The 26794-nt window shown below is 51.8% G+C and overlaps 2 protein-coding genes across 4 annotated transcripts in view; one reads left to right on the top strand and one right to left on the bottom strand.

The window, feature by feature from the left end:
- TMEM104 (transmembrane protein 104) overlaps nt 1-21941 on the bottom strand; it is a 55992-nt gene extending 34051 nt beyond the window's left edge. The window contains exons 1-8 of one of the 2 annotated variants that reach the window (XM_066386859.1): nt 21819-21941; nt 21120-21240; nt 12492-12613; nt 9324-9405; nt 8398-8494; nt 7574-7654; nt 4236-4335; nt 3699-3807 (exon numbers count right to left, since the gene is read on the bottom strand). In XM_066386859.1, the coding sequence (XP_066242956.1) occupies nt 3699-3807; nt 4236-4335; nt 7574-7654; nt 8398-8494; nt 9324-9405; nt 12492-12613; nt 21120-21164 (636 nt within the window). In that variant the 5' untranslated portion in view covers nt 21165-21240; nt 21819-21941. The remainder of the gene's footprint in view (nt 1-3698; nt 3808-4235; nt 4336-7573; nt 7655-8397; nt 8495-9323; nt 9406-12491; nt 12614-21119; nt 21241-21818) is intronic. The other variant, XM_066386860.1, reaches the window with a different exon arrangement.
- Nucleotides 21942-22773: 832 nt separating this feature from the next.
- On the top strand, nt 22774-26368 carry NAT9 (N-acetyltransferase 9 (putative)). Of its 2 annotated transcripts, none has more exons than XM_066386828.1 (6): nt 22774-22850; nt 24020-24129; nt 24676-24819; nt 25425-25484; nt 25673-25767; nt 25892-26368. In XM_066386828.1, the coding sequence occupies exons 1-6, from the start codon at nt 22774-22776 to the stop codon at nt 25928-25930; spliced, it is 525 nt and encodes a 174-aa protein (XP_066242925.1). In that variant the 3' UTR covers nt 25931-26368. The 2 variants fall into 2 exon arrangements, with proteins under 2 accessions (XP_066242925.1, XP_066242924.1); XM_066386827.1 differs by having other exon boundaries at nt 25878-26368.
- Nucleotides 26369-26794: the final 426 nt, after the last annotated feature.

The following is a 26794-nucleotide window of genomic DNA, read 5'->3' as shown; positions in this document are numbered from 1 at the left end:
CAGGTCAGGGGGGAGTGCGGCAGAGGGGAGGTCAGGGGGGAGTGCGGCAGAGGGGCAGGTCAGGGGGGAGTGCGGCAGAGGGCAGGTCAGGGGGGAGTGTGGCAGAGGGGCAGGTCAGCTGCTGCAACCTGCAGGCTGCATCTCTCTCCCCTGTCACCCAGGCTCTGGGGGCGGATTGCACAGTTCCTGCGTTCAAGGCAGGACGGCAAGCCAGGGTGACCTTGTCCTGTTCTAAGCAGCCCACGAGGGGCCCCCTGCCTCAATAATGTCAATTCGTGGCTAAATCTCCAGCCAGGATGAGCTCCGTTCTGCCATCTGCGATCCTGGCGTGGCCTGGCCGATGCCTGCTGGGCTGCTGGTGGCCTGGCAGCATCCATCCTCTACGTGGTGGATGCTGCTCCTGTGCATGGCCAGGAGCCCTCAGCACTTGGGGAGCTCCACTGTAGGCCCAGGGCTTCCTTCTGACTTCCTCAAGAAGGAGGCAGTGACAGCGCCCAGGCCCTGGCAAGGGAAGTGAATGGTAGGCCGGGAAGCACTGTGGGTCTGAGGAAGTGAACAAGAGCACGTGGCCGTGCCCTTGACTCCAGGGGACTGCTACGTGTGTCTTGTTTCCCAGGCACTCAGGACAGCTGATTCCAGACCAGACTCATTTACACACAATCCTACCATGTCACCAGCGGTCCCTGGCCCCTGCACACTGTATAGGAAATAGCAAAATGCTAAATTCTGGCTTTGTTTCCTACCAAAGCTAGAGAAGCCCTGCAGAAATAATCCCAAGATATCCCAGCCTGGAGGCTAAATTACAGGTTTGAAGAGACAAGGCATCAAACCCTTTCCTATTTAACCCCTCAAAGGACTAAGTGGGGTGGGGGGTGGGGTTCTGGGAACCCAAGGCCTGCTGAGGTCTCATCACAGGGCCCAGGTCACTGCTGGCTCCAGCTGCGGCTACTTGGGGGGTCGCCCTGGACAGCACACGATTCACAGGAACCCCCTGCCTCCCCCACTTCACAGCCCCCTGTAATGTGCCACTCAGAGGAGACAGGGAGAAACTGACTCATATCAGCTGCACTGCAATTACAGGATGTGGGCGGAGGTCGCAGGGTGCAGGAAGGGAGGAATCTTCCATTTGCTGAGGTCAAGGGCTTGGAGAGGAGACTGGGAGCTGCTGGTGGAGAGAGCGCCCTTCCTGCCAGTGACCCTGACACTGCGCACAGGCCAGCTCCGGGACAGGGCTGGTACCCCAAATGTTCTCATTCTGCGTGCGCATCTCAGCACCCCTAGGCAGACACAAAGAGACCATTTCCAGAGGACGTTCTGAAAATTAAATCACAAAATAAAAGCCTGTATCTTTATCCCCCAGAACATACCGTCCCAGAATAGCAATGAAGCAGTGGTCATTAGGAGGCCCTTTCAAACATGCAGGCCCAGACGGAGCACCATCGACCTAAGACAGACAAGTGTCTGGACTCGGAAGGGTGCTTTCAGCTTGCTGCCTTTCCAGATGTTTTGGTGAAGTCTGGCTGGCAGCAGAATCAGAAACAGCTGGTAGAGGAGGCACAGGAGTTTCAGAAGGGAAGGGCAGTCTTCTGAACATGAGAACAGGGGAGAAGAGGACAGGACAATGCTCGTCCCCTGTGATCCGAAGACACCACTTAGGAAGATGCCATCATCACCATCTAGAGAGAGCCAGGACCCAGGAAGGAAACCCGGGCCTGCCAACCCCTTCTCCATTCACTTTGTCCCTCCCACCTCACTGAAAGGGACAAAGGGCATCCAGTGTTTAGGGTCAGGAGATACCGTTAGGCAGAAACCAGGGACCCTGGAACCCACATGCTAAGTTGTAAAATAACTTTGGAGACAAAGGCAAATTCTCCAAATCCGGCAGTGAACACATCTGAACAGAAAACCTGAGCAAACCCAAGTCCCTGAGTGGACTGGTAGGGGTGGCGGGGCGGGAAGAATCCGGAGAGCACAGGTGTTTTCTGTCTGCCCTTCCCTTCCCGTTTCTGTAGCTTTTGCAGGCCTGGTGGCAATTAGCTTTCTGAGTTATAAGTACAATATCTGTGAGATGAAGGTGGTAATTAATGCCTGCCTGCTTTCCTGAAGGGTTCCTTCTGCGCTGTCAGAGAGTTATTGAGATTCAGGGAGCAAGGCTTCCATCATGTGGAACGTTTATAGGAATAAGTGAAGGAGCAATTTAATAAAGCAATAATAATGCTTCTAAATAATTTACCCAGCCAATGGCAGCAGCCAATATTCCCAGTGCTCCCAATCTCCTTTGCCGATGGGAGGGGGCTGTGCCAGGCAGAGTCTGCACAAACTGCAGCGGCCTCCCCAGGAAAGACCCACCTGAGGGGCTCTGTTACCATCCCTCTGCCCTGGACATGCACCTATGTCTGAGCTGAGCCTCTCGGGCTCTTCCTCCACCTCCTCCTGCAGTTAGAGATCCATATGGGTTATTACACTTCCTAATACTTTTGCTAATTATATCAATCATGGTCTGTTGAAACGCTAAGAGGCTAATAGAACTGAGCCCTCCTGGCTGCCCTACCCAGTTAATCTGCTGGCCCCCAAGGTAGGAAAGTGGGGAGGGGTGCCAGGAAATCAATTCACTACCAAATCACTACCAGACCGGAGTAGGGGCCTCAGGCACAGTTCTACTGAAAGACCAACTGCTAGCCAGAGCTGAATACGCGAGAGAAGAAACAGACCCCGGGCTGCCGTGGAAATGCACGGGAAACACCTCTCTCACAGTTTGGGCTGGAGGACTCCTTTCGTATGTCCACGGGGTGGGGCTGGGAGGGCAAAACAGCCACTCAGCAGCCCTGGGGGTTAACAAATTCAGATCCAAGTAACACAGCTGGCAGGGTGTGCGGAAACCTCTGCCAGGACAGGGGTAATTAAGTTAAGAGGCCACTCCCCCCAACAGCTAAGCTCTCTCCTGGCCTCACCTCCTGCCTCCAAATCAACTAAGTGGCCACGTGTCAAACTTGTGTCATCTAGCACACCTAAATTTGTGTCAGGGCTGAAGAGGACTAAGAGGAAGCAGAATATTAATAGATACTGCAAAAGGGAAAGAGAAACATTTGAGTCCGGCCTGCTCTCCAAGCAGGCAGAGATAAATAACTGTCTGGTTTTGTATCTTATTACTCCTTCTTCCTCCGCCCCTGCACAGGGCACAAAGCAATCAAGAGGGAGCCTGGAGATGCATCATCTTCCCTCGTTGGCGGGGAGCAGGGCAGACAGGGAGAGACCTGGGCTCTCTGCCCTCCCTACTAGAGCACCCGTTTATAATCGAGGTGGCCATCAGAAAACCTGGTGTCCATCCATATGCTCCTGGGCTGGCCAGGAGTGAGTTAAAAACGTGACAAGTCTCCAGAAAATTAGCCCAGGCACTCTTACAGAGCTTTGCTAAGAATGCCCCCTCAAATCCTGAGCTAAGTTTATAGGAGTTCACCACCCTTGAGTTAACAATGACTCGAATGCCAGCTGCAAACCACACGTGACAGGCCTGGCCACCAGGACACTCTAAGGCTAGTGGCTTCATGACATGATCCATTTTCTGCCCCAGGAATTAGCCAGGGTGTGGAGCCATGTAGACCATTCTCTGGGGAGGGGTCTACCAGAGATAGAAGGCAGTTCAAATCCTTCTGGCTGCCCCAGGAAGGGCGGGGCTGAGAAGAGCCCAGGTCACTCACCAAGTAGATGCGGTAGGTGTCCACGCGGCGCAGGGGTCCCCAGCACAGGTCTGTGTCGTTGTACTTGGTGTCAGACTCCACACCACAAGAGTAGTTGCCAGTGGCGCTGCTGATAAAAAGAACAGTGGCACAGTGTGCTCTCTCGCTTGGCCGGAAGCATACAGAATATAACTTTATTGATCATTAGCAACTACTGAACTGCCCCCACAGCCGCTCCCCACCAGCTGCTTTTGGTCCAACAATCTGACTTTCCACGAACTTCCTTCTCCTCTTTTTTAGGGTACGCATCATTTGTTCCTGTTTGTTGGGTGGGGTGGGCAGGGCAGGGAACAGCAGTGTGGAGCACATTTCTGAAGGACAGGACACACACTGGCTGTGGTTGTGTAGAAAAGGCTTTGGGCACCTACATCTCTAGGTGCTTGTGGATTCACTTGTGTTGTGTTTCTACCCTGAAAACCCTGCCCTGACTGCCCTGTGACTACACAAGTGTGGCGGACACACACACACACACACACACACACACACACACACACTCACCAGGACACCTGCATGAGAGAGAAGGGCACAGCGGCAGCATAGATGGCCAGGTCCCCGTACAGGTAAATGATGATGCAGAAATAGAACAAGTTGACCCCCACTGAAAGGAACAAAGTCATCGGTCAGGAGCCACAGGGAGACATTGGCGTCCTTCTCTGAGGACTCACTGTCTGCTCCTCCCCAGCCCTGGTTCTTCAGGATGCTTATTTCCTCCAGAAAGAAGGAAGAAATGATCCCAGAGCCCTAGCCTGTGTCTGGCTACACTAGAATACTGGCAGAAGGCCATCTGCTCATGACTTTCACCTGAGAGGGGCCTAAGTGAGGCTTGAAGGGTTGGAGAGGTTCCGAATCCAGACAGGTGCCAGGTGGTACGAGGCATGGACTGGCTGGGGAGGAACCAGTGGTGTCTCTGGGTTCAGGACAGGATGCCTGGGGAAGGGGGGAAAAGGGGTGAGGAGGATGACAAGAGATGTCCTAAGTCAGAAGCCTGGGCCAGGGTCCCATCACAGCCAAACACAGGCTCTCAAAAGACTGCTCCTGAGGAATGGAAAAGCAAGGAGAGGGTGACAGGAGAGGACCCAACTTCTGAAGCTGAAATCGAGAGGATAAAAACCCTTAATTTCCAAAGACCAATCGCTCAGCCCTGGACGGGCAGGGGCGGCCTGGGGTGCTGGGAGGGGTGGCGGCAGGAATGGTGCTCAAGGTGGGCTCACTTTCCTTCCTAGGAAGCATTTGCAAGGGAAGACGCTGGCTCTGGCAGGGCGCGCGGAAGCCCCCTCTGCAGAGGCGAACCTTGGTCCCCTCTCCGACCAGCAGGGCCCTAACTAAGAGCTGGGAGGGCAGACTCTGGCCCTCGTTCCACTGGTCTCACTCCCGACCCTGCAAGTTCCTGACTGCCTCCAGTCCTGTCCAGTGAGGGTCCTGGTCTCACTCCCGACCCTGCAAGTTCCTGACTGCCTCCAGTCCTGTCCAGTGAGGGTCCTGGTCTCACTCCCGACCCTGCAAGTTCCTGACTGCCTCCAGTCCTGTACAGTGAGGGTCCTACTGGCACCAAATGCCTTATATGACTCCAGCTATAAAGACTCTGGAAAAAAGTGTCTGAGCCCTGTGACCTCCGGGTCACAGCCCCGACAGCCAGTCTCAAACTTCCATTCAAACTGACTGCTCATTTTGATGTCACTGGTCATTAAGCTGCTGGCTTCCCTGGAAACAGAAGACGATAAAGTGACAGCTTCCTTCTAATGCCGATGGCTTGTAAAAGCCTCCAGGGTCCCCAGGGGTAATCTGGGGACATTTTCCTCAGGCTGTCTGAGGTCAGCTCTGCTTCTATGAGTCTGGTGGGGGGACTACGACCAAGAAAAAAATAGTTTTTGAAAGAAGCCTGAAGGGGGTCAGACGGCTTCGTTACGTGAGCTCAGTGGAGATTCCAGTACAGCCTGTGCAGCCTGCCTTTCTGCACTGACAGCAACGCTCTGCAGGCAGGCAGCGTCCCATCCCCACGGAGCCCGGTGTCAATGTTTATAAACTGCCACTGGCACTCCCTGATCAATAAGTTTCATTACTGGACACAAAATGGGAGCATCAATGAACTTCCTGAGAGGCCAGCAACGACTAGCCTGGCATTTCTAACTACAAGAACGAGTCTGGACTCCAAGGGAGGCTTTTGTAGAGGGCAGTCCTTCTAAAGGTAAAGGTGACAATATGTAAATTAGGAATACAGTAGAGCTGTGGTTCTCAACTGGGGGCAATTTTGTCCCACACCCCTACTGGGGACATTGGACGATATCTAAGGACATTTTTGGCTGTTATAACTGGGGGGTGCTGCTGGTAACTAGTGTGTAGAGGGCAAAAATGCTACTAAGCATCCGACAATGCGCAGAACAGGCCCCGTGACAGAGTGCTCCGGCCCAAACAGCAGCCGTGCGAAGTCTGAGCAGCCGGGAGCAGGTGGGCAGAAGGCCTCCTCCAGTGGGCGGCTGCTCTTACCTAACGTGCTTATTTTCTGTTCGATTTAGGTAAACTAGGAGTCTAGTCCATGGGGAGGGGAGACAAAACCAAACCACAATTTCCTCGAATTCCTAAAGAAATCAGGGCAGATGATTAAACAAGTTTTAAAAGGTATATATGTCTGCCCTCCAAAATGCATTTTATTTCAAAAGCTTGAATTTCTTTGGAAGGAGGCAGCGTACAGCTTCCGGGGTAAAATGTCCACTAGACTCTCTTACCTCAGTCTCAAGAGACGAGGAGTGGTAGAAATGGAACAAATCAAAGACACAGGAGTGGGCAGGTACAACCCATCTGGTTTTCAGGAATTCTGGAACCCACTATGAGGCTGCTGGGGCGGGGTGGGGGGTGGAAGCAGACCTCTGGGCAACTCTGGCTGATGATCACAATCTTTCAGACTAGACAGACACATCACACCGCCAATGTCAAACAGAATGCTTAAAGACCTAAAAAGCAGCCAAGGAGCTTCCAGTTTCTAGAATCCTCACTCCCACCCCCAGCTCTAAGTTAGTAGAGCCACATTCAAGACAGAAAAGAACTGGTAGAGATGTTCCCCTCTGCAAACAGGGACTCTGACAAAGAGGCAGAAAATCTTCCATAGTGACTGCAAAGGTAAGCATTTGCTAAGATGTGTCTGACTCTATGAAGGAAAAACAGGTTTGGGCATTAAAACATTAAACTCTGAAAAAGCTCACCTTCCAAAAGAACAAGGTTTGCCATGTAAGTATGTCAGACACCCAACAACCCAGTGCTTGAGCTTGTAGCCAAGCTCTCTATGGAGCAGACAGAGAGTGGGGCTAGGGTTAATTTGACACTCAGATTCCCAGACTGCCCTGTGCCCGGGCTCCTAGCACCCTCTGCTGGCCACCAGGAAGAGATAAACAGCAACACACACACACACCAGCATGCACAACATAGCCTGTCACTGCCACAAGGCAGGTGCTCTGTGTTGTCTTACACAGAACAGCCCAGAAGAAAAGAGAGACAAGTCAGCAATCAAGCAGGAGGCACAAAATGACCAGCCAGCCTCCATGGGTTCCCTTCCTTAGAAAGCTGCTTACGACTCCCGACCTCTACATTCAGTAGGAGACAAGTAGCCATTTCCTTATTCCTAACGCTGATGAACAAGGAGGAATCCAAGAAAACGACTTGAAGCCATCCAGGCCTCTCGGCAAGCTGGCTCCTCAGACGCACTGGGAGAGGCCAGCAGTCCACTTCTCCCTGTCGCCTGCCCCATCCCACTGTCAAAGGTGGGACCCTTAATTCCAAGTGCCCAGGGCTGTAGAAAGACTAGCTCTCCTCACGCCCGTGCCCCACTTCAAAAAACCTCATACCTTTGTTGAAGAACATGGAGGCCATCTGTCCCATTTCCACCCGGTCTGTGATTTCAAAAAGATTTGGAGCTCCACGTCTCTCTGTGGAGCCAAAGGACAAGGAAGAAGAGGTGGCTGGGTCGCTTGGCTTCTGGAGCGGGCTGCTGAGCTCCCTGATGCTCCAGAAAAATGCAATGCCCAGGAGCTTCAAACTCCTGAGGAAATTGTTCCTAACGCTTCCTGTTTGACACATCTAAAACCAGTCTCTAGAAAGGGATCACAGGAACGCTGGTTGCAGGGCGAGAAGGAAAGCTGAACCACCTCGCCCTGACTTGGCCGGAGCTGGGCTGGTACTGTCAGGTTTGCATGGGTGCATAGGTGAGAGAGAGAGAGAGAGAGAGAGAGAGAGAGAGAGAGAGAGAGAAAGGAAGGAAGGAAGGAAGGAAGGAAGGAAGGAAGGAAGGAAGGAAGGAAGGGAGGGAGTGTGTGTGGTGGGATGGGAGGAAGGACAGAAGTTAGAGACTCCATATTTATTCAAGCTTCACGTGCACTGGCCACTGACCCAAGGTGGTGCACCGTTTCCATGATGGCAGGAGAGGTGGGAAGTGGGGTGATGAGGTTAAGTAACCTGCCCAAGCTGCAAGCACTAGTAAGTGCTGGAGCCAGCGGGGGAGGCCTAGGCCCCAGCTCCAGAGCCCTGATCTTCTTCATGGTGCCTCCCCAGGACCCAACCTGCAGGTGAGAAGGGCCACAGTCTCTGTAGAGACTCCCCCAGCACCCTCCATGAGGGGAGGGACCCTGTGCAGCACAGGGAGGTTCAGCTAGCCAGGAATCCCAAGACTTACGCACAGATAGGATGGGCCGTTTCTCCGCCTGCTCGTAGTTGTCCTGGATGAGACTGTCACTGTCAGAGGCTGTGGAGGAGTTGTCATCTTCCTCCTCCTAGGAGAAGGTGGGGCGGGGGGAGGGGGAGGACAAGCAAGGAAAAGGAAGGAGCACATTACTACAGAAAACCCCCGTGACAGTGGAGAAGCTGTTTCCTTTGTTACTTCATACTAGAAGGTATCTGATTAGGAAGCTCTCAATGCTTCCACACTGTCACATTAGAAGGCGCAGTCACACTCAGATGTCAGGTCAAAGCTGCAGAACAGTTCTTGGGTAGAAAAGTTCAGAATGACTGAGCAAGCTCAAGGTGTAGGGGGAGGGGACCCATGATACAAACTTAAAAGAACAGAGGCTGCATGTGTTCTGTAAGCTTCTGTGGCTGTTCTGGGACAGAGTCCCTAGTAGCACTGTGGACATGAGTCCTCCATACAGTGGGAAGAGAAAAACTGGCCACTGAGGGCCACCCCTTTTTTGAGAGACACACACACGGACAGATAGGAACAGAAAGACAGGAAGGGAGAGAAGTGAGAGCATCAACTCATAGTTGCAGCACCTTAGTTGTTCAGTGATTGCTTTCTCATATGTTCCTTGACTGGGGGGCTCCAGCCCAGTCAGTGACTGACCCCTTGCTCAAGCCAGCGACCTCTTGCTCAAGCCAGCGACCTTTGGGCTTCAAGTCAGTGACCAAGGGGTCATGTCTGTGATCCCATGCTCAAGCTGAGGACCCTGCCGCGGTCACCCAAGCGGGTGACCTCGGGGTTTCAACCTGGGTCCTCAGCATCCCAGGCCGACACTATCCACTGCGCACTGCCTGGTCAGGCAGGGCCGCCTCTTTGGTACACAAGAGGATGGGGGTGCTGCCCGGAGACAAGGGTGACACACATACCTGGTGGTTTTCTATCCTCTTCCAGTGGAGCTGGGCGTTGGCTGCTGCCATGGCCTCCGTAACAAAGGTAGTCGTCATAAAGCTGCAGGGAAAAGCTGTGCATTAACTGCCAAAGGCAGGCAGGAAGGTTGAAGGAAGTACAAAGGAAAAGGAAAAGCCATTTAAGACCGGACTGGACCAACAGGCCTGAGGCACTGTCTCTTCTGAGAGCTGTTTCCTAGGGAACTCTCAAGATGGGTCTAAGGGTCTAACCTGATAAACGTGTGTAGACGGGACACCTCGCACACTTGCCCTGATGCCCTGTCTCCATTGAGAATGAATTTCAGATGCACGGGAGAGAGGTATGACCAAAAAGGGGCTGTTGGTGGCAGTGGGAGGACAGAGCCCACTTGATGCTTTAAGTTGGGAAGAGGAGGCTGATTCACAAGGGGCCTCCAAGGGCTCTGGGAAGGGCGGCAGCAGCACACACCTCTCCGTGCTGGGGCACAGACAAGCGCTCAGGTCCCAGTCACACACAGTACTGGATGGAGTACAGGCAGTGACAATTGAAAAGGAACACTTGGCTCCAGAACCTGTACTCTTTTTTTTTTGGGGGGGGGCAGTATTTTTACTTTCCTAATACTTAACATTAACATAAGCTTGCATTTTTATGGCCTGAATCCCCAGGGAGTTTGGGAGGTAGCGCCAGACATTTGCTGGGGATTCAGACTAGAGTGACAAATCACCCTTTCTTTTCTTCGTACAGAAACTGGAGAGACCTAGACGACAGCTGGAATGCAGGAACGCCTTTGTCAGCAGAAGGTAAAGGGGAAGGCGCCCTCCTGCTAACTGCACAGAGGAGCGGCTCTATCCCTGCCACGGCACCCTGGCAACCCGCACGGAACCTTCGGCTCCCTCTCTCCTGAGGCCAGCGGGGCTCTGAAGGGGACCTGACCCCAAGCCCTCCTGGTGCTGCCCCTGCCCGAGGTGGGCTGCTCGGCTCAGCAGTCAGGCGGCAGGTGCGGGAGAGTTAAATCCGCATCTACCCACGGGGGTGGGGGCAGCCAGCTCTGAAACTACCATTCCAGTCCCCCCACATCTCCTAGGAAGGTTTCTCATTATCTTGTCTAAGTGACCATTTTAAGGCCTTTAGATTTTCCTTTCTCTTCTGGAAGTAAAAGTAAAATCAATCTTAATTAAGGCATAAAGAGGCCTCTCACTTGTACAAAGCTGACTCATTGATCATGTTCAAACATAAACGGGGTGAGCAAGGCGGGGGCATGGGGCCCCCAATAATCACTCCTGGTTCAGATGGCTGCCTGCGCTGAAGGTCCTTTAAAGGGGACAGCAGAGTCACACAAGGACGAGGACTTCTAGGGCGCCTAGCTGCTAAGGCTCACAGTACATAATTATGAGCCACAGTACCCTGAGGCTGGCCCCCAAACCCCCAAAAGAAATGTGTGAACAGACTGAAAAACAAGGGCACTTTCCTGCCCCGCTGAGCCTGCTGCAACTTCTCCATCATTTCTTCTCCCTGAGTCCCCTCCCTTCCACTTCATTCTGCTTCCCTACTGCCCTCCACGCCCTCTGAAAACTGTGATTGCCCCACCCTCCCCATGCCCTCGCCCTCGCCCTCTACTCTGTTGGGGCTTTATTTCACTATAGGTATCACCTTCTAACTCACTCTGCGGTTTTCCTATTTATTACCTTACTGCTTCCTGTCTGTCCCCTCACCAAAGAAAAGGGAGTCTGCAGGGCAGGCTCTTTGTGTTGTTTGGGGGTGGTGGTGATCCCTGGCTGATTAACTGGGCTGAAAATGCTTAGTTCTGAATCCCTTCCTAGCCTGGGGCACTCATTAAAAAACTTTAGAGGCCCTGGCCAGTTGGCTCAGTGGTAGAGCATCAGCCTGGCGTGCAGAAGTCCCAGGTTCGATTCCCGGCCAGGGCACACAGGACAAGCGCCCATCTGCTTCTCCACCCCTCCCCCTCTCCTTCCTCTCTGTCTCTCTCTTCCCCTCCCGCAGCGGAGGCTCCATTGGAGCAAAGATGGCCTGGGCGCTGGGGACGGCTCCTTGGCCTCTGCCCCAGGAGCTAGAGTGGCTCTGGTCGCAACAGAGCAACGCCCCGGAGGGGCAGAGCATCGCCCCCTGGTGGGCAGAGCGTCGCCCTCTGGTGGGCGTGCTGGGTGGATCCCGGTTGGGTGCATGCGGGAGTCTGTCTGACTGTCTCTCCCCGTTTCCAGCTTTGGAAGAATACCAAAAAAAAAAAAAAAAAAAAAAAAAAAGACTTCAGAATCCCTGAGAAGAGCCTCAGGTGAATCCCACCCTTGGCCTAGGGAGCAGGAGGCCAGGAAGGCTTGGAAGGCATTGGCCTCCTTGTGCTGCCAGACACAAAGCAAATGTGTTTATCCCTTACCCTGTGAACCATCTTAGGCAAATTCTAAATTCCAAACTGATTTCTCCAGTCATCTTCAACAACTGTCAGATTCTTTTTCTATGACTAGGTGGTATTCTCTCAAAAATACACAGCAGGCCCTGGCCGGTTGGCTCAGTGGTAGAGCGTCGGCCTGGCGTGCGGGAGTCCCAGGTTCGATTCCCGGCCAGGGCACACAGCAGAAGCGCTCATCTGCTTCTCCACCCCTCCCCCTCTCCTTCCTCTCTGTCTCTCTCTTCCCCTCCTGCAGCCTAGGCTCCATTGGAGCAAAGTTTGCCCGGGCGCTGAGAATGGCTCTGTGGCCTCCGCCTCAGGTGCTAGAATGACTGATTACAGCAGAGCGACGCCCCAGATGGGCAGAGCATCGCCCCCTGGTGGGCATGCCGGGTGGATCCCGGTCGGGCACATGCGGAGTCTGTCTGACTGCCTCCCCATTTTCAACTTCAGAAAAATACAAAAAAAAAAACCAAAAAAAAAAACACAGCAGGGGAGGTGCAGCGGCAGGGGAAGAACACGTGACCACCACCTGAAGCACCCCAGAGCCTCGCTGCACATCTTCCTTTACAGCTGATCAGGGTGGTGGTTGCTCCCGGCAGCACGAGACACTGGGCCCTTGGCCTCCTTTCCTCTCTCCAGGCCACCTTGATTAGGACTCACTGCAGGCATCTTTCTGCCCACAAGGATGCTTCCTCACTTTAATGGGCTTCCTACGCGGGCTGCCTAAGCTTTGCCCCAGCCCCCTGTGACGGCCTTTTACCTCATGAAGCCCAGGAACACCAGCAGGAACAGACTGACAAGCCACCCAGCAGTGGCAAAGGCCTTGGGCATGGTGAGTGCACCGGTGCCCACGATGAGGTTAAACATGTACACCAGTCCAACCTGGAACCAACAGAGGCAACAGTCAGCCCAGGAATTCATTAGCTTCTCCCCACAATGGCTCCCAAGGATGACCCTGGGCAAAACTGTGGAGGCCTGGAGGCCAGACTTTAGACAGGGAAGCAGGTAAGGAGGGAGCGTTCCACCCAGGTTCTCAGGAGGCCTGCACTGTAACCAGATGTTGGGAACTGAACATTAACACATGGATGACTAAAGTCCCACATTCTATCCATCTTTTCAAATGTCTCGGATGATCAGTTTTATTCTCCATTTTTGCTGTTCTCATCCCTCCCTCATCATTTCATAACATTCAAAGCTACGTCACAGATGTCAGTTCTCTGCTGAACCAGACCACCAGCTTCCTGAGGACGCACCATCACAAGTGCTCTTCCATTTTCCCAGATTGCCAGGCACGTGACCCAGTCCCCTCTCCACCATTTCTGCCATTGTCCTTTGGGACGCTGACATTCCTGCTGCTTCCCTTCCCCTGTCTTCCTCCCCATACCAACTTCATGGAGTTTTTAAAAAGTTGAGATAGAATTCACATGCCATAAGATTAACCCTTTTAAAGCACAAAGTTCAGTGGTTTTTAGTATATTCATGAGGTTGTGCAATGAGTGCCACCATTTAATTCCATCTCATCACCCCAAAAAGAAACCCTGCACCCACCAGCGGCTACTCCCATTCCTCCCAGCCCCTGGCAGCCAACCTTAGTGGAATTGCTGGGTTGCTGGCTTCAGTTTGAAATTGAACTCTAATTCATGCCAATTTGATTCCAGGTCAGTTCATTACAATTATTCATTCCTTTTTCCAACTTTTGGCCATAAAATTTCTTCCTCTGACCCAAAGTCCCTGCCTTCCACAACCCTCTCCATTCCCACTGAACCCTTTCTATCTCCATCATGACTTCCCATTCCACCAACCTCAGGCCCCCCCAAACCCAGGCCACCACCTCCCTCTGGTCTTACATTCTTTTGCATCACTGACAGCTGGCTGGCCCCACAAAGCACACACTGCTCCCGAGCTTCGCCCACCCTTCCCTGCTTAAGCTTCCTGATCCCCAGCCTTGATGGGACCCAGCAGCTATGTCCTTGATTCCCTAATATGAAGCTGCTAAAAGTTTCTGGGCTTTAAAAAAAATTTATAATGACCAGGCCCACAACAAATGATGTTTCCTTCACCTACGTCACCATCACAGAATAAGATTTTCTTTACTCCTCACCATGGACTCCCTAGCACTTTCCAGGTACCTGCTCCAGACCTCAGTCTTCAAGCCCTCAGACCCAGGACCCACACTGCTCTCCGATGAAGGCTGCATCTCCTCTGTCATAGGGGTGGTAGGCCATTGGACCTGCACTCCCCGTGTCTCACTTCTTCCTAGCTCAGAAATCAGTCTCCGCATCCTCCCTCCCCTCCTCCTGGTCCTGCGGAACACACACTCCTCTTCCTTGCTGAGGCTCAGCCCTTCTTTCTGGAATCCTATCCTCCTGCCAGCTCTTCCACTCAGCCTACAAATGTCCTAGACACCTTTAAAACATCACCCTCTCACTTTCCCTTAACCAAACTCACTGAAGAAGCAACATATAGTCTTCGTTCTGGGGTTTCCAGCCCCAGAACCCTTTGGAAACTGCATTCTTAGAAATCACCAGTGACCTCCATTTGCCAAATCCAATGGCTTTCTTAAGTCTTTTATTCTTTCTTACACTCCTTACTAGCGGGCTCTTTTTCTCTTTACATATCTCTTCCTCAGCAATTTCATGTGTTCCTATGGTTTTGTCCTGTGGCGGGACAAAAGATGACTACAGTGTGTTCGTAAAGTCATGGTGCACTTTTGACCAATCACAGGAAAGCAACAAAAGACGATAGAAATGTGAAATCTGCACCAAATAAAAGGAAAACCCTCCCAGTTTCTGTAGGATGATGTGGCAGCATGTGCGCATGCGCAGATGATGACATAACACCGTGTATACAGCGGAGCAGCCCACAGCCATGGCAGTCGAGATGTGGACAGTACAGAGGAAAGTTCAGTGTGTTCTGTGGCTCGCTAAATTCGAATCTGTGACCAAAGTGCAACGTGAATATCGGCGCGTTTATAACAAAGCACTACCACATAGGAATAACATTACTCGGTGGGATAAGCAGTTGAAGGAAACCGGCAGTTTGGTGGAGAAACCCCGTTCTGGTAGGCCATCAGTCAGTGACGAGTCTGTAGAGGCTATACGGGATAGCTACCTAAGGAGCCCTAAAAAATCTGTGCATGAGCCCACATCAAACTGCACTGAATAGTATGAAACTGGGGGAGTTTTCCTTTTATTTGGTGCAGATTTCACATTTTATAGTTTTTTGTTGCTTTCCTGTGACCGGTCAAAAGTGCACCATGACTTTATGGACACACCATACTTCTTTTCATATCAGCCTTTCTTTAGACCTCAAGTCCAGCTGCCTGAGTCTCCTTCACCTGCAAGTCCCATCAGTGGCCTCAGCCTCCTTCCTTCCTTCCCTCCACGTCCCAGTGCTAGTGGCCTTATTTCTAAAGACTCTTTTGAGGTCGCTTCTGGCTCCTACTGTCATCTACTGTGAATTTTAATCATCTCAGCCTGGACTGTGACAGTAGATTCCTAACTGGTCCTCCTGTACACTACTTTACAGGCTAACTTACCGTTTGCTTCACTACTTGTTTAAAACAACAGCAAACACATTGTCTTTGGGAACACCTACCCATCTCGAATTTTTCTTCCCTCTTACAGAGATGCACTTTCTATATTAAAGTTTTTTTTCTAAGATACCCATGCACTAAATTTTCTTTTAATCAGAAACAAATTGTAGCTTGAAAGAATATGTGCACGCCTGTGTTCACTGCAGCATTATTTACAACAGCCACGCTATGGAAGCAGCCCAGTGCCCATAAGTAGACGGGTGGATAAAAAAGTTGTGGTATATATGTACAATGGAATATTAAATGGGCATAAAAAAGAATGAAATTGTACCATTTGTGACAGCATGGATGTACCTAGATAGTATTGTGCTAAGTGAAGTAAGTCAGACAGAGAAAGACAAACACCATACGGTCTCACTTATATGTGGAATCTAAAGAACAATATAAACAAACAACAAACAAAACAAGGCCCTGGCTAGTTGGCCAGGGTACAGTGGTAGAATGTTGGCCCAGAGTGTGGATATCCCAGGTTCAATTCTCAGTCAGGGAACACAGGAGAAGCAACCATCTACTTCTCCACCCATCCCCCTCTTTCTCTCTCTCTATCTCTCTCTTCCCCTCTTGCAGCCATGGCTCAGTTGGAGCAAGTTGGCCCTGGGCACTGAGGGTGGCTCCATGGCCTCGCCTCAGGCTCTAAAATAGCTCAGTTGCCAAGCAACTGAGCACTGGCCCCAGATTGGCAGAGCATCACCCCATAGGGGGAATGCCAGGTGGATCCTGGTCGGGGTACATGTGGGAGTCTATTTCTCTGCCGCCCTGTGTCTCACTTAAAAAAAAAAAAAGACAACAACAACAACAACAAAAGAGAAACAGACTCATAGATACAGACTGATAGTTCTCCAGAAAGGAGGAGGGCTGGGGAACTGGGGAAAAAATGTGAAGGGATTGAGAAGTACAGACTGATAGTAACCGAATAGTCATGGGGATGTAAAGTACAGCACAGGGAATTTAGTTAATAGCATTGTAATAACTATGTGTGGTGCCAGGTGGATACTGGAAATATCAGGGGGAACATTTTGTAAAGTATTCAATTGTCTAACCACTATGCTACACACCTGAAATTAATACAAAATAATACTGAATATAAACTGTAATTGAAAAAAATGTTTTAAAATTAATAAACAGAATTCAAGAAAGAAGAAAGAAACACAAATTGGGACCTATTCTTCTGGTCTTGGTCAGCTTTATAAGAAAAAACAGAGATAAAGAACATTAACTGTCAATCTGTGGCCCTAACAAGAAAAAGGGGGGGATAGAGCAGTGGCTAGGGAGGCACAGGCTCTGGACAGGTGCTAACTGGACATCTGGGTGTTGGACAAACAGGAGGACACCCCAGAGAGAAGAGCCCACTGTTCACTCACACTTGTCACAGGGCACCAAGCCCTTGAGCCTCCTGCCCAGCCCCTCAATTCCTACCCAGCATTGGGGTGAGACCCATTCAAATGCTGCCTCCACCACAATGCCCTTCCTAGTCTCCCAAATTTGTCTCGCCCGCACTTTTGAAGCCCTGGAACAAGAACACTTCTTATGCCCCAGTTTTTTTTTTATGTCAGTGCATTTATCTTTTCTCTGTCACCAAATCTGAGGCTTGTGGTGTCCTGTGTCTCACTGCTGGCTGCGCTGCTCCGGGTGCCTGGCACACAGCTCCAGGCAGGGCTCCCCGGTGGGGCCGCCTGCACCTAGCTCGGGCTCTCTTGGACACAAGTCTGACTCTTCGTAGGTTTGAAACATCCTAATATTAATTCGATCCCACGGACAGATCCCAGAAGGTTAAAAACAGGTTTGGCTCATCTTCCCACAGCACCTGACTGGACTGCGATACTATTGTGACCTGGCACAGGGTGGTCCTGAGAAAATAAATGTGAGGCTGACCACGGGCTGAGAAACAGGACACGCAGCCCACCCTGGCCTTCCAAAATGGAAGTTCCCAGTGCTGGCTTTTCACAAGTCACTCTGAATGTCTACAACAAACTAACTTTTACTTTGGCTGGTTGATTTCAATCACTCTGAGGCCCGTATATCCAAGTGTGAGAACGACTCACTTAGCTAGATCAGTTCTGCTCAGTCACTCATTTATTGAACAACTTCGGCAACTCTTTCATGGATCTGCCTCTGTGCTGACACCTGGCGATGTGACACCGAGCAAGACAGACATGGCCCTTGACCTGACGTGGGAGGTAAAGCAATGAGGAAACAACAATGACCGCCTCAGAGAAGCATTCTAAAGGAAAGAAGCAGGGCACGGTGACAAAGAATAATGGGAACATTTTAAATCCAGGACACTCAGGAAGGATTCAAGAGCTGGGGCCTGAAGGATGAGAAGGAGCCGCTTGGGCAAAGGGCCAGGGAAGAAACATCCAGGCAAAGGCCTGACCATGCAGGAAGAAGGAGGCATGGCTGAGGAGCTCCGAGCAAGTGTGGCCGAAGCCAGCCAGCCAGGCTGCGTGAGGCGCCGCGCATGTGACAGGGAGGTCAGTGTTTGGCAGGGTGTCTTGCAGAACACAGGAAGACCAGGCCCCAGTCGATGGCCTAACACTTGATTTCCCTGAAGCTTTGTTCTCTACACGTCGCTTCTATGGAAGCAACCCTCACGATGGGTAGAACCTCATTTCTTTATGATGAATGGCCCTGGTGAGGGTTCTTGTGAGGGAAGGAAAGAAGAAGCAAAGTGGCCTAAGACAGTGATGGTTCTTGCCAGGATTTTTATGGGGAAATTAAATAGTACAGAGGCATTTGTAAATTCAGGGGCCCCGAATGTCCTGGGGTATAAAAGTCAAGGTTTCATGGTAGATCAGGGTTTCTGAGCCTAAGCACCACTGGCGTGTGCAGCCAGGTCATTCTATTGTGGGGCCTGTCCTGCAGGTTGCAGGACGTTCAGCAGCATCTTTAGCTACGACCCACTATCTGCCAGTATCCGCCCCCCGTCACCCCCATGTTGTGACAACTGAAAATACCTCCAAACATTGCCAAATGTTCACTGGGGAGCAATACAGTCACCAATTCAGAACCACTGCTGGTAATGAAATAAGCCCACTGCCAACAGAAACTTCAAATAAATCTCAGTAAAAAGGACCCTTTAAGAACTTTTCAAAGAAGTTCATTAGGGATAAATTTGTGGCAGTTATGATCAGAAACAGGTTAGGTCACTGTCGTATTTTAGTTACAAAGCAAGCCCTCTGGGCCTAGTGCGGCTCAGGGAATCCTGCAGGGTAAGACTTCTTCCCCTTTCCGGCAGAGTTAAATCTTCCTTACTTCCAGTAAAGCTGACCGATAAAGACCCATCTCTAGGAGCAGACTATGAGGCAGGAAGCAAACCTGAGCTGAGTCGCAGGCAGGTTGAAGGCAAAGGTGGAGCAGGAGGAAGAGGAAAGCCATTCTCTTCTGCTGGTTACATGACAGTTCCATGGCGACAGCCTCCTGAGAAGTACGGCTGAAAGCTGGGGAGTAAAGTTCTGTTGCAGTCTCAGTACAGACCTACACATGCCGTGGCCACTGCAGGCTAACCTGAGTTTCCTCCCGTTCTCAACAACTGACCAGCTCCTCAATGCTCCAGGGAGCTCAGGGCAGCGTTCTGGCTGCCCCACCTCCAGCCCAGCGGCCACACCCACAGACATGCAGGAGGCTGGGTCATGGGTGTCAACAGCTTCCCCAATAATGGTTGTCATAAGAAACAGAAGGCAGCAGAGAAGCAGAAGTAACAAGTAGGACTTAAGGCCACTGTGAGACAAGAACTCTCTCCTTGGAAAGCAACAGCAACAATGTTTGGCAAGACCGCTGGCAGAAGGACGCCTCAGCAGCTGGCCTGATGCAGGCGGTGAACCTCTTCATCCTCTATTTTGACCATACAATTTCTTTAGTCTTGAGTCATTCTTCGTCCCGTAAATGGGGAAACCACCATGCCTGTTCTGAGATCGCTTACGGCAGAATGGGGGGACGTGCACACCTGAATCATGTCCTTGTGTTCAGTACTACCCTTGAGGGCTGTCTGCCCATTACAAATATTTTATGCAGAATACAAGCTAAAACACCCATGAAGGAAAAAAGCACTCATAACAGGGCACACAGAGGTAGGAAGAGGCCTTGTGTTGGGAATGACCAAGTTACGGCACATTCGTGAATTATTTAAGTGCCCAGTAGCTCGGCCTCCCAGGCAGCCAGAACAGGTTCTGCACACACTGTGCTGAGCAGGGGAATTCAAAGCAGCACCCACAGTAAAGCCAGTTTCATAGCCTATCTGGGCCTCACAGGGGATCAAGACTATTCTTCTAGGAGGGCGAAGTTAAGGAAACCTCACGAAGAAGGCATGTTCTTTTCTCAGACCCTGACCACTAACTCCTGGTCATGCCACCTCACCCTCAACACCACTCATCTTTCCCTACATCTCTCTTCACCAGCAGGATAAGAGAAGCCATGTAGTTGTTTATGGCAAATGCCCAGAGTAAGCCCTCACAACAAAACCCCAAACACATAGAAAATGGAGGGAAAAAAAATAGCAGAACCCACTGAGGCTTTTAGGGTTCACTGCCCATGTTCCTACAGGCAGAGGGCATATACTGACTTGTGAGATGATTACATGCGGAGCCACTGAAGACAGAAGAAAAGTGGGCATATCAAAGTATTTCCCTTCCCCAAACACAGTTACAGAAATGACTCAGCTCTAAACTTACAGATGTTGTGCGAAGCAGCAGGAACCCTGGTGACGTCTATGGACAGCAGATTTCACTGCTGATACCAAGAGCAGGCTGTGTGCTGTTACACAATTCCTCAGATGAGAGGGACATGACTCAATTCATTCCAAGATTCAAAAAAGACTTCCCTTGATACGTAACTGAAGTGACGGAGGCTCCACTGGTGCCACACATGAATGGCACATGCCCAGCAGGAAGACTGGTGTGAAGGCTTTTCTCAACTATTCTCACTGATGCTAACTTATCCATTACACCGCAGCTCTAGAGCGTGGTGAAGCTGGCAGAAACAGAGCTGGGGTCCCTGGGCTAGGAGGGTAAGCGCAAAGCAGGGCAGCTGTTGAAGGTTAGGTGAATTCTAGAAAGAGGACTCCTGCTCCGTAAGAAAGTGCTGCTTTCCCCAGGATAGCTGGTAGCAACATGACTTAATCATTTGATTATTCCAATCCTCCAGCTACTTATCCAGGCAAGAGGACTCCACGATGATGTACATGACCAATCTTGTATTACACAAAGGAGATAAACCGAGTATGTGCATGTGTGTGTGTGTGTGTGTGTGTGTGTGTGTGTGTGTGTAATGCAGACCCAAGTCAGGGAGAAATCAATTGTTCTAGTTGTTCTAACTACAGACTCCAAATTGCAATTGGAAGTGTCTGCATGCTTTCTCTGCTTCTTACACCATCCAAGACTCTAAAAGCTGTGCAACTTAAAATTCAGCTAAAAACCCAAGTGGTATCAAACTTCTGAGAGGAGCAACACCCAGAGTCAACAGCTGTCAATCACCATCCATTTGAAGGGCCAGCAGCACAGGATGCAGGTGGTAGTAGCCCTGAGGTAAATATTACAAAGGGTTGGCAAGTCAATTTTGTTTTCTTGACTACTGTCTGATCAACACCTAAAAAATGAACATACCTGGGTCTTATAAGATGTTCTGAGCCAGGACAGCAGTGACATGGCTGCTGGCCGAATCTGGGGTCCCCCACCCCGGCTCTCCCCTCGGTCTAGGCACACAGTCACACGCACTAGTTCAGTTCACACTGATCAGCGTTCTTCTCTAGAAGCCAGAAGCACTGACGTGGGCAAAACAGGTTCTGAAAGTAAAACTCACGTAAGGAGAATAGAGCTCCTCGGTCTCTGCGATTTCACCCGCCATGTCCAAAAGTGAGGAGAGGACTGTCTGCGGAGCTCTCCTTCTTGCGGGGACCGGGGACGGCGGCTGCTGCGGCTCCCTAAAGCAACAGAGCAGACTTCAGCTTTCTCAGGACCTAGAAGCGGGTGGCGGGGGGTCTGAGGATCCCCCTTCCCCCGTCCTTTGATCTCAGACAGTTATGTTATCAATATATTTCACAAGGTAGCCAGAAGGGAAGGGTCTCCCTGGATGACTCAAACCTGATTGTTCCCGGCTCCCTTGCAGTGCAGGTTATTCAGTGCCGCTCAAACCCCATGTGATGTAAGAGGCCTTAGAAGCCACTAAGTCTTATCCAGCACAAGCGCCCCTTTTACACACTCTGCGGTAATTATCCCCATTTAATTCATGGACAGCAAGCTCACTACCGCGCAGGACAGCCCAAGTAACTGCCAGCCTTCTTCGCCTAGGACAAGGGTCTGGGGGCCTTCCTAGGTCGCCCTCCAACCCAACTTCTTGCCCCAAAGCCTCTTCTTTTTAACGGGGCTTCCACTTCCCGACCCCTCATTCTGTCCTGCCTCATGGCTCTCCACCCTCAAGAATCCCCTCTCCGAACCTCTCCCCGACTTCCTCCTCCCTCCTGGAGGATCCCGGAATCTGGCACTGCCCAGTCCATCCTACCCGCGTGCCCGGCCCCTCACTTGCGGAGTAGCTCGCTCACGGCCGCCACAGCCGCCGCCTCCAGCCCCCCGGCTACAGCCGGTGCTAGCAGTCCTTCACCACCACCCACAGCACGCATGCGCCTGTGCCAGGAGTCTACCTAGTCGGCGCGCGCCTAGGGCGGGGCGCAGCGCGCTGATTGGGCGCCTCCTGGAGGCGGGACCGGGATTGGACCCCGGCGGTTGCCGTCTGCGTGGCGGAAGTTGGGGGGGGTGCGCTCCCAGGCGCATGCGGAAGGGCAATACTCGGATGGGTGGGGAAGCGGAACTGGTTGGAAGAGGTAGTCTGCTCCTTCTGCTCAGGACGCTTTGGGAAGAGGGAAGGGGGTGTGAACTTGGCCGTCTGGGGCCCTGGTGGGTGGGGTGCGGGGTGTTGGGTGTGGGTAGAGGAGAGTAGTCTGTAGCTCCACATAAAGCGGATGGGGCTGATGAAAAAAAACAAAACAAAACACAGGGGGCTGAGAATTGAAGCCCGCTGACATGGACATGGCCAGGTTGACTTGGCTGAGGAGGTGAGGAAGAGGGAGAGCCAGAGCCCAATCTAGGGTAAATAGGTTTAAGGGCAGGGCTGGAAATTGATCCTTGGGTCACAGGCTCAGGACTGGACAGGTGTGGGAGCTTTGGTGATAAGTCTTGATGCCCGGGCATCGTGGGGTGGAAGGAACAGACAGAAATGGCAACTCAGGCTTGGCTTCTTAAGATGTGAGTCAAGGATTGTTTAACTATCATTCACCAGCCCAGCTCCCTTTCTCGCAAGGTGTTTAGAGCCCCTGTTCTCTGAAGTGTTTCCAAGGAAAGACTTCTGACAGGTCATCCCCAGGAGGCATTTAGCGAGTTGAGAGCCTGGGCTGCCACCCTAAGTGGGAGGAAACTCAGGGTCCTGAAGTCTTTGCCCTCCCCACCTGTAGGCTGCTACCATGAAGTTAAATCAGAACATCTTGCTGCTAGGGAAGAAGGTGGTGCTGGTACCCTACACCGCAGAGCATGTGCCCAGGTAACTGTTCCACCCAACTTGGGGTACAAGCCAGTTCTCCAAGGTGCAGTGAGGAGGGTCAGCTTTTCTTAGCCCACATTTCAGAGGCTCTTTCCTCTAGGAGAATCATTGGTGTGAAAAGTAATTACATATAAGAAAAAAGCACTATGATTTCTCTGGAAATAGTCACTCATCCCGTTTTTCCCTTTCATCCTCAGCTTCCTTTTTGACCATTTTTTAAATTTATTTGATTTTTGGACAAAGACAGAGAGAGAGTCAGAGAGAAGGACAGATAGGGACAGACAGACAGGAAGGGAGAGAGATGAGAAGCATCAATTCTTTGTTGCGGCACCTTAGTTGTTCATTGATTGCTTTCTCATATGTGCCTTGACCGTGGGGCTACAGCAGAGCGAGTGACCCCTTGCTCAAGCCAGCGAGCTTGGACCCAAGCTGGTGACCTCGGGGTCTCAAACCTGGGTCTTCCGTGCCCCGGTCCGATGCTCAATCCACTGTGCCACTGCCTGGTCAGGCCTTTTTGACCTTTTAGCAAGGAGTTATTTTATGTAAACTAAATATGTGAAAGAAAAGAATTGTCCTCTCACCTGATTGTAAATTAGTGACATTCCTTTGGTGACAGTGAATATACTCAGTTCTTGGAGACTTGATGTTAGCTTGTCATAAACTGAGCTAATGTTTTGAAAAGCCAGGACTGAGTTGTAGGGTGGGAGTGTTGTGGGGGCAGTTGGCAGTCTGGGAGACTGGGATGATGGTGATGTAGGGGTATATTCTCTACTGGTAATTTTCCTTTTGGGGGATTCCTTGTGCCCAGCCTTTGTGGGTGTTTTTCCAGCCTTTTTGCTGAGGTCAGCTTGCCCTATATTTCCCCTCGGAAATATGAGGAATGTTTGGCTTCAGACTGCTTTCCCACACTGACCCCAGAGACGGGATGAGGAGCTGGACAGCTAGAACCGACCCCTCCTGCTTTTCTCTTATAGGACCAGCCTGCCTCTAGATTTAGTGCCTGTGACCCTCTGCCTTAGGAGGAATTATAACCCTTTCTTTGGGTCTTCTGTGAGCCCTGTGTTAACCCTATGGGGTTCTCCTTTCTACCATCCATTTCTTCATTTCATAGTGTCAGGCCCGTGCTTCTGAATCAGTCCTGTCTGCTGAAGACCACTCTGTCCCTGCAGATACCACGAGTGGATGAAATCGGAGGAGCTGCAGCGTTTGACAGCCTCCGAGCCACTGACCCTGGAGCAGGAGTACACGATGCAGCGCAGCTGGCGGGAAGATTCGGACAGTGAGAAGCAGAAGCCCTGGGCTGGGGTGGGCTGGTAGTGGGTGGGCTGACTCCAGAAGCTGTCTCCAGGGTCCCTTCCAGTCTCCTTCTCAGCTGGAGCCCTCTGGGGGCATAGAAACCTTGTGAAAAACACTTCATGAAAAGCCTGGGGAGTTCCTGATACCCTCATACTCTGATGCTCACTGAAGCTGGTCCCTGTGGCTGACACTTCTGTCCTCTTCCCCACTCACTGTGCCAAGCTTGGAAGGATTTAAAGGAAGTATTTTGGGATCTGGTTGCCCCTCACACCCTTTGCTGCAAGCCCTGTGTGGTTACTGCTCTTCTTTGGTCCTCCGCTGTCTGAGAATACACTTGCTGTTTGGAGAAGGCCATCATTTCCTGCAAGAGGCAGATTTAGGGCATTTTAATCAGCCAAAGGAAGCTCTGGTCCCTGTTTTCTCCCACCAGACTTGGAGAAGATAGTAGTTCTCTGGCTTGGGTAGGAAGGCTGTCCTCACTGCACTTCTTTGGGAATGTAGATGATAACCCTGTCACCTCTCTCCTTAGAGTGTACCTTCATTGTGCTGGATGCAGAGAGATGGCAGGCCCAGCCAGGCACTCCTGAGGAGAGCTGCATGGCGGGAGATGTGAACCTCTTCCTCACAGATCTAGGAGACCCCTCTCTGGGGGAGATTGAGGTCATGATCGCAGGTTCGTTCCACCTGGCCCTCTGTTTCCTCCCTTCTGACCTGCTTACCTGCTGAACCGTAAGCCAGTTGAGGCTGCATAGACCTCCGAGAGCTCAGTGAGAGGCTCTGGCATTGGTGAACCCAGCACCTGGTTGGGGCAGACTGCCTCTAGGCACCCTGTTAGCCTGTGGTTCACTTTGTTCCTGTCTTATGCTTAGGTGTGGACGTAACCTTTGGCTTTAGTTGTGTTGAGACCTCACTCTGACCCATTTTGGGGTGGTCTGGGAACCCTCCAGAAATAGTTGATCTTCCTTGGAGCATCTTCCCATGCTGTGGAAGGAGACCCTCCAGTTTCTGTCCTTGTTCCTTAGCCTTCTCCTAAGAGGTCATGTGACTCATAAGGCAGCACGCTGAGGTTAAGGGACCAGCTTTGGGGTCAGGTTGCTGAGTGTCTCTAAGCTATGAGACCTTGGGCAAGCCATTTACCTTCTCTGTGCCTCTGTCTCGTCTGCAGGATGGTAGTAATATTTACGAACTTCATAGTATTGTGAGGATTAGATGAGATTGAATCTGTTAAGTGCTCGCTCTGGCGTCTGGCCCATGGTGTCAGTGATTATTTTCTCCTAGAGCCCAACTGCAGGGGCAAGGGCTTTGGCACCGAGGCTGTTCTCATGATGATGTCTTATGGTAAGGACGTCGGCATAGACAAGGTGGGGAGAAGTGGCCAGGCCCCAGGTGAGGGCTAGCACATGTTGGGAGTGAGCTTTCTGCAGGCAAGGGGTCAGGTGACAGGTGCTTCCCCTGGGACAGGAGGGGCAGAGGGTGCTGGAGGGGCCTTTCTCCTGCAGCTTATCCCTCTCTCTGATCTCCGGGAGGAGTGACCAAGCTAGGTCTGACCAAGTTTGAGGCTAAAATTGGGCAAGGCAATGAACCGAGCATCCGGCTGTTCCAAAAGCTTCACTTTGAGCAGGTAAGGGTGAGGCTGGCAGGAGGGCGGAGCCCGGGTTTGGGTGACGGGGTTGCAGGTGCTAGAATCTGTGGCTGTAACCGGGCTAGTGCCTATCTCTCTGGCTTACGTAGGTGGCTGTGAGCAGTGTCTTCCAGGAGGTGACACTCAGACTGATGATGAGTGAGTCGGAACAGCGGTGGCTTCTGGAACAGACGAGCCACGTGGAGGAGAAGCCCTATAGAGATGGGTCGTAGGGGCCCCGCCGACTGCGCCCTGTGACGGGAAGTGAACAGACCGGGCCTTCGGCAGGGTATTCCCAGGCCCGCTCCAGGCTGGGAACTCCTGTCGGGGTTTTTCAGACCCAGTTGGACTTGCCTTGGCCTCCCTCAGGCTGGCACGGTGGCAGAACAGCCCCAGGGCGCCCCTCCTCCTGGTCAAACCTGGACTCGGACTCTTAGAACCTGGAGTGGATTACACGCATCCTTGGGAGGGGGCAGGGTAGAGGCAGAGCTGGGGACATAGGGGATCTGGGGAACAGGCTGGCTTTCCCTTTTTCCTGGAAGCCAGAGGTGCCACTCTGGGGCCGAGACCCTAGCCAGGAGTAAAGCATACCGCATGGCCAGTTTTCTTTCCTCACTGGGCCTATGTGGGGGCGGGTTACCGGGAGTCCCACCTGCAGCATTTATCTGGCCCAGCGTGGGAGCAACAGGGCAGCACAGTCCTGTCATCCTGCAGAAGCAGGCTGGGTGTGACCCTGCGAGGTTTGGAAATGAGGTTGGCCCAGTTAGGACAGCCAGCAGGCTCGGAAAGTGGGTGAGAATCCTTGCTCCTCCTTTCTCTACTTTGGGGCCAGTTTTGAGTTAGTTTTGGATATAGCTCCTTGTGGCTGGAGTGCCCCTCTGCTAAATGCTTCAGGCCTCCTAAGGCACTTGTGTCCTCTCCCCTCCTCACCTCTGGGAGCAGCTGCACCTGTCAAGGCCACAAGGGGGCGCCAGAGGCACAGGTTCAGGATGGCATGACTGCTTGGCATCCTGTGTTTAACAGGCAG

This window comes from Saccopteryx leptura, chromosome 5, assembly GCF_036850995.1.
Source record: "Saccopteryx leptura isolate mSacLep1 chromosome 5, mSacLep1_pri_phased_curated, whole genome shotgun sequence".
NCBI classification, from domain to species: Eukaryota; Metazoa; Chordata; class Mammalia; order Chiroptera; family Emballonuridae; genus Saccopteryx; species Saccopteryx leptura.
Note: the sequence above shows the minus strand (reverse complement) of the source record. Positions and strands in the feature narration are given on the sequence as shown.

What these genes read in the sequence shown, in the direction of transcription:
- NAT9 (XM_066386827.1), top strand. Translation starts at nt 22,774, where the DNA reads ATGAAGTTAAATCAGAACATCTTGCTGCTAGGGAAGAAGGTGGTGCTG. An exon ending in CTGGCGGGAAGATTCGGACA is followed by an intron (nt 24,130 to 24,675) that starts GTGAGAAGCAGA and finishes CTCTCTCCTTAG; the next exon opens with AGTGTACCTTCATTGTGCTG. An exon ending in TCTCATGATGATGTCTTATG is followed by an intron (nt 25,485 to 25,672) that starts GTAAGGACGTCG and finishes GATCTCCGGGAG; the next exon opens with GAGTGACCAAGCTAGGTCTG.